We start from the raw sequence: 12,500 nt of genomic DNA, 5'->3' as shown, positions 1-12,500 counted from the left end.
AAGCCGCGATGGTTCCACACATCAAACAATCAGCCTGATTGGCTTTTACTTTGACAATCCACGTTTCACATGAAAGCTCAAACCCATTCACCACCTCGAGTTATTGCATGGGGAACATGAGATTTATTTCCCAGATGTTTGTGAATGAAAACTCGTGAAAATGATGACAATCGAACCTGTCTAAAACGACCACCACAGGTGGTCGCAAAGGAAAGGTGAACAATAGAAACGAACTTGTCAAGGATCCCCTGTGGAAGGTCGTTATTGAGAGGTGGTCGCAAGGGCTGTACATTCCAACCCGGCTTAACCAATCAGCCACCCACCTCCCTTGTCACACACCCACTCGACCAGCCAACCAACCAACTGGAGTCAGTTTAATACATTTATTCATTGTTCATGATTCTATCAAAAGATACAAGATACAAGATACAAGAAGTTTTATTGTCCTCATCAAGACAAACAAAGCTGGACACACAAAAAATGTAATGGAGAAAAAAATATCAAAAGTTAATTCAGACCTGGGAACCCGCTGTTTTGCACTTGGAGTATTCTCAAACAAACTTGGTGTATTAAAAAAAAAAAAAAAAAATGAGTATACTCCACACTTGAACATTCATGGTTTCAATATTAAGTGTAAGGGAAGTAAATGATAATCGTTAGTGCAGAGTTACCTGCCCATGTCAACCGCGTCTTGCACTGTCTCCGGTAGGCGGCGCTTCAGTGTTTCAGGCAGACAGAGCAGCAGGACACACACCACAATGGCGGGGACACCGAAGATGACCAAAGGTATGGCCTTGGACCCTGATCCCCCTGCGTCCTGTTCGCACAGACAGACAAACGCATGCGCGCAAAGTCAAGAGACACAGGCACAGGCACACACAGAAACAGACACGCACAAAAACACAGACACACACGAACACACACACACACACACACACACACACACACACACACACACACACACACGAACACACAAACACACACACTCACGAACACACACAAACACACACACACAAACACACACACACACACATACACACGCACACATACACACACACACACACGCACACACACACACACGCATATATACACACACAGTACACACACACAGTACACACACACACACACACACCCGCCCCACCCCCACCCTCACCCTACCCCCCCCTCCACACACACACACACACACACACACACACACACACACACATACATCAAGAAGAGACGTCTAAGCATGTGTTAAAGTGGTGCCGTTTGTCGTAAGGAGAGGAGAAGTAGAGAGGAAAATAAAACATTGAAGACACACACTAAAAAACACTAACCATGTTGGCGATATACGGAGCTATGATGCCACCGATACGACCGCAGACGGAGCTGGCGCCCATGGCCGAGTTTCGCATGACGGTGGGGAAGAGCTCTGAGGCGAAGATCCAGATGACGGCAAAGGCCCCGGCGATGCCGAACTTCCCGATCAGAGCCAGCATGACGCTGATCCATTGCTTGTCTACCAAAAACATGGAAGGATAAGTGATCCAGAAACAGATAGACTGTTAACGTTAATAATAATAATAATAATAATGATAATAATAATAATAATAATAATAATAATAATAATAATAATAATAATAATTGTCAGTAAGTACTGGTGTCACATGACTGATGTGAACCAGTTGATTGGCTAATGGCGATGCGCTAAAACTGTTAGCGCACTCTTGGAGTGCGCTAACTTTTCCACAGAGCGTATTCTTACGCCCTTTACCTAAGCAAGACTGTGCTCTCATCCTCAGAATTAATTACTGACATGTAGCTTATATTTTCCACAATACCAAATGACCATAAATTCCCTGCTTCTCAATTAAAGCAGAAGTGGTTTTTTTCTGACAGATTGCATGTGCCTGTGCCACAGTGCGGCTGCCACTGATCTAAAAATACAAGCCGCTGTGTTTCATCTAATTCTCGCCGACTTGCATAGATTCTTCTCATCGTGTTAGTGGCATGTAGCTTATCATCCACATTACCAAATGATGAGTTAATATAAAATTCCCACCCGCTAGCAGAAAACAAGTGTTATTCCGATAACGTACCAGCTAGACCAGTTTGGAAGACTGACTCGATCGACTCTGTCATACGTAGCCGCACTGACTACACTGAAATACGACTGCATCAGTTCAGTAAATGAATGGTTTCCGAATTATTATTTCAAGGCAAGAACAATCGTAATCGAAAACGTGTAGGGTTCAGAACGTTCTTACCATTATAAGACTTATTACCAGCGTGCCTCGTGCGTGCAGACTCAGTCAGTGCAGACTGCATGCAGTGGTTTGATTGCCCTAGCAGACGACATAAACCCCGCTCAGCAAATTAACATGTTGGGCAAATGTGAACGAAAAAACGATGGGGATATAATACGTGTAGGGTTCAGAGCATTCTTACCGTTCATATTTAGTATCAGACTCCCCGATGAGTGAAGATACAACACGAGAAATATGCCACATTTGTTTTGAAAATGTGCGAACCGTCGAGTCCCGCGGCTTCGAGTCAATTCAAGGGGAGTCACTCCGCACAGTCAATCCGTCGAAGTTCGACTGGAGGTTTCGAATCGCAAATAATGAAGAGCACAGCCCTTTTTCCGAGTTCAAATGAGGTCTCTCTGAAAGATCATCACTGTTCAGATTAACGCTACACTGGAATTTACCAACAGAAATTAAAATGCGTGTGACGAAAGCACGACACACTTGAGACACCCCACACAAAAGTAGATCTTTACTGTACACGACCTGACCACACAGTTATGCCTATTCAAATGCGCGTTGCAAAATGTGCGCTTGGAATCTTCTTTTTTCTATGGCGGTACTGACAATATCGTTATTGAAACAATCCCAGTGCACTAAGGGATTTATAGAGCAAATCTCGAAAATAATTATTGAACTCAGCGCTATGCGCTTCGTTCAATAATGAATTTTCTCGATTTGCTCTATAAATCCCTTAGTGCACTGGGATGTCTCAATAACTTAAATAATAATAATAATAATAATAATTGTCAGTAAGTACTGGTGTCACATGACTGATGTGAACCAGTTGATTGGCTAATGGCGATGCGCTAAAACTGTTAGCGCATTCTTGGAGTGCGCTAACTTTTCCACAGAGCGTATTCTTCCGCCCTTTCCCTAAGCGAGACTGTACTCTCATCCTCAGAATTAATTAATGACATGTAGCTTATATTCTCCACAATACCAAAATACCATACATTTCCTGCTTCTCAATTAAAGCAGAAGTGGTTTTTTTCTGACAGATTGCATGTGCCTGTGCCACAGTTGCCACTGATCTAAAAATAGAACCCGCTGTGTCTAATTTTTCAGTTTCGACTTGCGAAGAATCTTCTCATAATTATGCCGTAGCTTATTATCCACATTACCAAACAGAAAACTAACAGAAAACACAAGTGTTATTCCGATAACGTACCACTGAACTAGATCAGCATTTGGAATATATACGTAGCAGACTAGATTACACTGAAATACGACTTCATCAGTTCAGTAAATGAATGGTTTCCGAATTATTATTTCAAGGCAAGAACAATCGGAATCGAAAACGTGTAGGGTTTAGAACGTCCGTACCATATATAAGACTTATTACCAGCCTGCCTCATGCATGCAGACTCAGTGCAACGTGACGAGCAATTTTTGTTGTTGGAATGCCGCAGTGGTTCGATTGCCCTAGCCTAGCAGACGACATAAATCCCGCTCAGCAAACTAACATGTTGGGCAAATGTGAACGAACAAACAATAGGGATATAATACGTGTAGGGTTCAGAGCATTCTTACCGTTCATATTTAGTACCAGACTCCCCGATGAGTGAAGATACCAAACGAGAAACATGCCACATTTATTTTGAAAATGTGCTAACCGTCGACCTTATAATAATAATAATAATTGTCAGTAAGGGGAGTCACTCTGCACAGTCAATCCGTCGAAGCTCGACTTGAGGTTTCGAATCGCAAATAACTAAGAACACAGTCCTTTCTCCGAGTTCAAATGAGGTCTCTCTCAAGGGGGGCCCGGTAGCTCAGTTGGTAGAGCACTGGACTTGTGATCGGAAGGTCGCAGGTTCGAATTCGGGCCGGGACTGACACGGGTCAACTTTATGTGCAGACCCAGAGACGGAAGCCATGTCCCACCCCCGTGTCATCACAATGGCACGTAAAAGACCTTGGTCATTCTGCCATGAGTGCAGGTGGCTGAATACACCTTAACACGCAGACACCTGGGTAGCGCGACTCCGTTGCTGCTATAGCTAGCTTTCCACTGGGAGGAAGCGACCCGAATTTCCCAGCGATGGGACAATAAAGTAATGAAAAATGAAAAAAAATGAAAAAGAAAAAAAAGATCATCACTGTTTAGCTTAACGCTACACTGGAATTTACCAACAGAGTTTGCGTGTGATGAAAGCACGACACACTTGAGACAGCCCACACAAAAGTAGATCTTCTACGACCTGACCACACAGTTATCCCTATTCAAATGCTCGTAGCAAAATGTGCGTGTTGTATCTTCTTTTTTCTCTGGCGGTACCGACAATATCGTTATTGAAACAATCCCAGTGCACTAAGGGATTTATAGAGCAAATCTCGAAAATAATTATTGAATTTTCTCGATTTGCTCTATAAATCCCTTAGTGCACTGGGATGTCTCAATAACTTAAATAATAATAATAATAATGACAGCTTACATTGCGCGAACCACAGTAAACTATGCTCTCCGCGCTTTACATAATTATTAATTATGAATAAAACCATACTATTTAAACATCAAATATATATTATAATATTATACATTTTAACCAAATAAATTCAGAATAAAAAAAACCCCAAGATTTGTAGGTTATTGGAACGTTTATAATTATTGACAAAACAAGACGTTACAATTTACAGTACGTAGACCACGAGGTGTTGAAAGTAGACGAACAAACACACTTATTATACAAATACTGAACTTATCTCAAAATAGTCGAATAAACCCATTTTCAAATGAAACATTGAAATAAAAAATGATAATTTGGAATGATCAGTGCTGTCGAATAAATGTTACAGCGCTTGAGGGTAAAATGAGCGAAGTTATTGGAACTTGTATATGTAATGAGCTAAAGCAGAATAAAGAAAAAACAAAACAAACTTTCAGTCAATACTTGACTCTCCTGGTACAGAGTCATTTCTGATTCCCATTCCGTGTAGCGGTCAGAATCTGTGTCATCAAACATTGTTCACACTGGAAAGTGGGACTGCAGACACTCTCTAATGGCTATTATGTTTCTTTCCTGTCTTAAATAACTTTTTTTAAATGTATATATTCTTGCACAAATTAACATCAATGTAGATGTGCAAAATTGACATTTTAGACAATGCTTCACTAAATCACCATTTGCTACGCTGAAAATTTCCAAAAGATGTTAATGATGCTACATTTCAGGTTTGAGAAGGGTTGGCAGGTCTGGTTATTTGCAGAATGCATCAATTGCGCTAACAAGCAACCTTGCGGTGCAAACAACACAGGGGAGAGAGAAGCAGTGGAGGCCACTCCGGCCAGTAAGTACCAGACTGACCACATACCCCCAACACACACACACACACACACACACACACACCCAACACACACACGCATACACACTCACACACCCAACACACACACACACACCCCAACTCACAAACACCCATACACACACAACCCCCGCCCCTCCCCCCAACACACACACACACGCAACCCCCTCCCCTCCACACACACATACACACACACACACCCCAACACACACACACACCTTGCGATGCAAAGAGCACAGGAAATAGCGTAGCAGTGCAGGCCACCCCGGCCACCAAGTACCAGACAGCGCCCAGCACGCGACGCCCAGCTCTGTCCAGCAGCAGCAGGCAGACGACCAGTGCAGCGATGTCCATCAACCCCATCAACACCACGTTGACGTACACACTGCCCCCTAGTGTGCCCGCGTTCAAGCTCAGTCCGTAGTACGTCATACTGGCCACCATCCTGCGTTTGACAAGATTGTGAACAGATTCGGCTTTAACCCCTTGACTTCCAGAAGAATGAACAAAATCAAACATTCAAAAACGGAAAGACTGCCAACGTTCACACATTCAGAATCAAAATACAAGAATGGTAGGTAATTGGAACGTTCATAATAGACAAAACAAAACGTTACATTTACTAGCACGTAGACCCACAGGTCTTTGAAGTAGACAGACACACAGGCAGACACTTATGAAACAGTTTATGAAAATATTATGAAACAAGTCGCGTAAGGCGAAAATACAATATTTAGTCAAGTAGCTGTCGAACTCACAGAATGAAACGCAATGCCATTTTACTCGTAGCATCGTCAGGCCACCGCTCATGGCAAAGGCAGTGAAATTGACAAGAAGAGCGGGGTAGTAGTTGCGCTAAGAAGGATAGCACGCTTTTCTGTACCTCTCTTTGTTTTAACTTTCTGAGCGTGTTTTTAATCCAAACATATCATATCTATATGTTTTTGGAATCAGGAACCGACAAGGAATAAGATGAAAGTGTTTTTAAATTGATTTGGACAATTTAATTTTGATAATAATTTTTATATATTTAATTTTCAGAGCTTGTTTTTAATCCGAATATAACATATTTATATGTTTTTGGAATCAGCAAATGATGGAGAATAAGATAAACGTAAATTTGGATCGTTTTATAAATTTTTATTTTTTTTTACAATTTTCAGATTTTTAATGACCAAAGTCATTAATTAATTTTTAAGCCACCAAGCTGAAATGCAATACCGAACCCCGGGCTTCGTCGAAGATTACTTGACCAAAATTTCAACCAATTTGGTTGAAAAATGAGGGCGTGACAGTGCCGCCTCAACTTTCACGAAAAGCCGGATATGACGTCATCAAAGACATTTATCAAAAAAATGAAAAAAACGTTCGGGGATTTCATACCCAGGAACTCTCATGTCAAATTTCATAAAGATCGGTCCAGTAGTTTAGTCTGAATCGCTCTACACACACACACACACACACACACACACACACACACACGCACGCACGCACGCACATACACCACGACCCTCGTTTCGATTCCCCCTCGATGTTAAAATATTTAGTCAAAACTTGACTAAATATAAAAATCAATACAAATCCTAACATACAAAGAATGAACATTGGACCAAAGCTGAGCAAATTGTCTCCAGGGGAGATAACCATATTGCTACAAATTGAAAGGACAATATACAGTACAGCTGTGGTTTCCCTTGACAGCTAGAGTATGGGTGAGTTTGCTTACAGCAAATTACGTATCTGATACGTATTCTTGCAGTTAAGGGGATATAAGCTACAGAGGACACAGACAGGCGCCACAAAACCTTACAAACCTTACGACAAATATTAAAAGGAACCATCATCCCCCCCCCCTCACACACACACACACACACACACACACACACACACAAACACACACACAAACACACACACACACCACCCCTTTTTCCGTGATCACTTGGTCTTGTGCTTGCGTGTACACACATTGAGAGAGTGTGCGGGGACGAGAGTGTGCGGGGGGTGGGAGGGTGATGAACCACTGTACATAAAGGGAAAGTTTGTGTGCGCGCCTGTGTGTGTTTTTAATCTAAGACAAATGTCGCCAATGTTTTTACAGAGTGACGTTATCATTATCATCAACATTGAGAGGGATAAGGCACTAGCAAGGCCGTACATACGTTGACCTAGAAGATTGGGAAAAAAATCACTCTTAGCCTAACAGGTGCGGCCGGGATTCGAACCCACCACCTTCCGCTTGGGAGCCCGGCGTCTTATCCCCTATAGGTTACTGTGCCCGTCGTCCGACTGTCAGGGTGACCCCCTCGAGTCCACAAAACCAATCCCATGAGTACGCTTCACTCACCAGGAGAAGAAGATGATGAGATGACGGCCGACCAGCTTCCTCGTGCTGATGCAAATCTTCCACAAGGGCATATCTGTTTTGACCTCCAGTTTATCCAGGACGTCCAGGGTCAAGGTCACCTTATTGACACGTGCCATACGGTTCAGGATGACCTTGGCGTCATCCGCACGACCTTTGCTCAACAGCCAGCGAGGCGACTCTGGTATGAACCTGATGAAGCAGAATAGAAGATGTTCGGAAATAACTGAGTCGGGTTTGCATGGGTTGTGAAAGAGTGAACGCCCTTGGGTTTTTTTAGGCAAACTTTCAACACGTGCTGATTGTCCACTTGTTTCAGACCATAGACCATTTATCCTGGACCGCCAACTAGCTCTCTCTCCACTCTTTCTCTCTATTACGAGGTAGCGCCTCTCGCATTTAGGAACATACGCTTACAAGGCCTTTCAGAAATCAGGGGGACGTCATATCCGGTGTCGGTTGTAAACATGGACGAAGTTGCAGAGGTAAGTTCTGAAAATGCTAAAATAAACTCAGCAAAAGTGCATATGGAACATGTTTTTCGATGAGTTTTGTTAAGTTTAGTTTGGAGTTTTGGAAAATCCAGTTCATTGTCACCTCCCATTGTCACAAATAACTGGAGCGTGCTTTCTTTTCACTGTCTTCGAATCGCTGGCCTTTCAAACCGGACGTGACGCGCTCCTGAAAGTCGAGAGTCGTAACCTCGAAGGGTCACGTGACGAGTTGGCGGTCCAGGCTAGTTGGTCTATGTGCAGACACAGTCCTCACATGTGACTGGCCAATAACTTCACGTGGGAAAGGTTGACTCACTAAAAGCAAGATTAGTCACTCTCTCACAACCCACACACACATACAGACTTATTTCCGGAATACGTCTATTTTTGCATAACTTCATGTTTTCTTTTTTTATGCAACTCCTCCATCCGTGTTTATGGTTATGCTGGTGGTGCTACAGAGACATATGAAAAACGTGCACGAGAGTATTGTTCAGTGGTTAAATCGCTGAGTTTGTGTGTGTGTGTGTGTGTGTGTGTGTGTGTGTGTGTGTGTGTGTGTGTGTGTGTGTGTGTGTGTGTGTGTTCGTGCGTCCGTCCGTATGTCCGTGCGTGCGTGTTCGTGCGTGCGTACGTGCGTGCGTGCGTACGTGTGTGTGTGTGTGTGTGTGTGTGCGTGTGTGTGTGTGTCTGTGTGTATGTCTGTATGTCTGTGCGTCTGTCTGTACCGTAAAAACCCTAGCAAACGCCCAGTATCTAGCAAACGCCCACCCCCGACTTTTGGCTAAAAGTTGTGCAGAGGGGTCACTACCTAGCAAACGCCCACCCCTTTTTTGCTTTAAAAATAATTTGTTTTAAGACATTCGGCCTCCTTTATCTACGATTTGTGTGCACACTGTTCAATGATTCGCCGGTTTTTTCTTCTTCTTTTTTTCTATCACAGAACGTTGATCTTTATTTCTGTAAACAAACGGTGTGTTTATTTTTCATTGTAATTCAATCAAGTTTGCGTTTTAATGAAACAGATCCTGTGATTGGTCAGAATGCCCCAACTCATTAAAAATTACCGGTCATTAATTGTCGATAACCACTCGCTAAAAAAGCCATTAACCACCTGCTGGCGAGGCGCATTGATACAGCCTCAACTAGTCTCGGTTAGCTTTGAGGGTCATTTTACAAGTAGGAAATATGAAGGCCAACAAAATACCGAGACCATAAGGTATGCGAAGTGATGACGTCGAATACGTGACGTAAGTTGATGCATGAATTCTTCCGGACTACGTCAGTCAATTCCAAAGATCGCTTTTGTGATGAAAAGAATTTGTTTTAGAGTTTGCTGTCCAGAAACCCGTGAAAAAAGAAGGGAAAATGTGTGTGAAAGAAAACAAAACAGGAGCAGAGTGATACGATAGGAATACAGAGACATATTTCTTGGGACTTGACCCTTGCAGGTAGGTGGACTGAAAGTAGTGTGTGAACAGAACAGAACCAATTCTGTCTGTTTACAACCGCATGAAAGCAGGAAAGAGATCGTCGTCAGATTGAATTACAATAATATTAACATGCTTCCATTTGAAACTTCTCGGTCTTCATCGTGGATTGACGCTCTCCCAAAGTCTAATTGAAGCCCGACGGTCGCTCCGTCGCTTCGCTCCGTCGGGCTTCAATTAGCTTTTGTCAGGCGTCAATCCCCGATGAAGACCTCGAAGTTTCAAATGGAAGCATGTTAATGTGTAATTAAAATTGCATAAATCACATGTTGTATCACTTTGTTTTTCTTGTGAAAATGTGATGACACTTTATCTTGCAAAGGGGTGTATACCTAGCAAACGCCCACCCCTTACTTGTACCCGAAATCTGTGCAGAAGGGGGGGGGGGGGGTGGGCGTTTGCTAGGGATTTTACGGTATATGTTTGTGTCTGTCCGTGTCCGTCTGCGTCTATGTGTCTGTGAGTCTCTTTGTAAGTATCTGTGTCCGAAAGACGAGAAAACAGGGTGGGAATAAAAGAGAGAGAGAGAGAGAGAGAGAGAGAGAGAGAGAGAGAGAGAGAGAGAGAGAGACACACACACAAACAGACACACACACAGGCACAAACAGACACACACACACCCCCCACACACACACACAAACAGACACACACACAGGCACACACAGACACACACACAGACACGCACACACACACACACACACACACACACACACACACACACACACACACACACACACACACACACACACACAGGCAGGCAGGCAGGCAGGCAAACACACACACACAAAGAGAGACACGTCGACAAAGACAGAGACTGACCACCAGAAGAACAGATGAGGCACGGTCAATGCAGCACACACCAGCTGAAGATGCTGCCAGTCTCGGAGGAAATAGGCCACCAGCGATAGGAGCATCATACCCAAAGCAAAGAAAACAGCGTAGCCAATGCCAGGCCACAGTCTCTTGGAGGGGCCCACCAGTTCTAGACCTGGTTAACAAACAGAAAAGAGTAGCAAAGTTGAGGCCGCACTGTGGTGACAGCACGTTTCAAGCAAACAGATTGACATTTTTGTCAAGTAATCTGTTTTGCCCGACTTTCGGGTTACATTATTTTTTCAGCTTTGAAAATGGAAATACTGATTTATATATATGATAATCACAATTGTGTCTAAATTCAAAATTTAAAGACGGACACAAAAGATGTTTGCTTGTGTCCCTTATAGCCTAATTGTCCAATTCCACAAATATATGGATGTGACGTGTTTGTCTTGACATTGTACTACTGTTAAAGTTAATCCGTTTTCTGCACAATAGGTTGACTTCGCACGCTTCGCAAGCTGAAGTAGGTTTGGTTAAGCCTAAAAATGTTCAGTTGTTCAGGAAAAATAGTGCTGAGTCGGCTTACTTCAGATGCGCCACCAGGGACCCAGCGGTCAGGTTTAACCCACAACATCGAGTCGAGTCGTCAAGGGAAATAATCAAGTTCTAAAAAAAAAAGTGCCAGCTTGTGTCCTTTCTATATAAACTAGTTTTTGCAAAGTGAAGGCAGTCCTCCTGCACATTATTGTTAAATCATACTCTTATGGTATCTTCTTCTTTTTTCTTCTTCGTTCATGGGTTTAGACTCTCACGTTCACTCATGTTTTCAGCACGAGCGGATTGTCGGGGGAGGCATGCTGGGTATGTTCGTGTTACTATAACCCACCGAACTCTGACATGGATTACAGGATCTTTTCCGTGCCCACTTTGTCTTGTGCTTGCGTGTACACACGAAGGGGGTTAAGTCACTAGCAGGTCCGCACATAAGTTGACCTGGGAGATCAAAAAAATCTCCACTCTTAACCCACCAGGCGGCAGCGACCGGGATTAGAACTCACGACCTCCCAATGAGGAGGCCGACGTCTTACCACCACGCCACTGCGCCCGCCGTGAACCTTATGGTATAACTTTATATGCGAGTTGAAGGCCTTTTTCTTAAACATTATCCCGCTTACAAACGGACGGAAGAACGCCAGTGTACCTTTTTTAAATTTGTTTTAAAAAGGATTATTTTGAAGTATGTAATGGTTTGAGTATTATTACTACCACTTTTTTCTCTCAAAATGAAAATTTGTAATATGGATGTGCCTGCATCGTTTGAATCGTATTATGAATTGCATTATGATAATATGTAGAATTCTGAGAGTGAGCGAAAGAACATTGTGAGTGGATGGATGCATGTTATTTGATTAAACGTCCCACAATGATGTGCTTATGATAATAATAATAATTGTCAGTAAGTACTGGTGTCACATGACTGATGTGAACCAGTTGATTGGCTAATGGCGATGCGCTAAAACTGTTAGCGCATTCTTGGAGTGCGCTAACTTTTCCACAGAGCGTATTCTTCCGCCCTTTGCCTAAGCGAGACTGTGCTCTCATCCTCAGAATTAATTAATGACATGTAGCTTATATTCTCCACAATACCAAATGACCATAAATTCCCTGCTTCTCAATTAAAGCAGAAATGGGATTTTTTCTGACAGATTGCATGTGCCTGTGCCAGTGCCAGTGATCTAAAAAT

At 43.0% G+C, this 12,500-nt stretch overlaps 1 protein-coding gene across 2 annotated transcripts in view; it reads right to left on the bottom strand.

Moving 5' to 3' along the window:
* The window catches only part of LOC138968434 (organic cation transporter protein-like), a 23,419-nt gene that overhangs the window by 1,270 nt on the left and 9,649 nt on the right, over positions 1–12,500 (bottom strand). For both annotated transcript variants that reach the window (XM_070341013.1, XM_070341014.1), the window contains exons 8-12: positions 10,757–10,925; positions 7,936–8,145; positions 5,810–6,036; positions 1,320–1,501; positions 672–817 (exon numbers count right to left, since the gene is read on the bottom strand). In XM_070341013.1, the coding sequence (XP_070197114.1) occupies positions 672–817; positions 1,320–1,501; positions 5,810–6,036; positions 7,936–8,145; positions 10,757–10,925 (934 nt within the window). The remainder of the gene's footprint in view (positions 1–671; positions 818–1,319; positions 1,502–5,809; positions 6,037–7,935; positions 8,146–10,756; positions 10,926–12,500) is intronic.

Source organism: Littorina saxatilis, linkage group LG6 (genome assembly GCF_037325665.1).
Source record: "Littorina saxatilis isolate snail1 linkage group LG6, US_GU_Lsax_2.0, whole genome shotgun sequence".
In the NCBI taxonomy this organism is placed as follows: Eukaryota; Metazoa; Mollusca; class Gastropoda; order Littorinimorpha; family Littorinidae; genus Littorina; species Littorina saxatilis.
The sequence above is the reverse complement of the archived record's forward strand: the minus strand, read 5'-3'. Positions and strand labels throughout refer to the sequence as shown.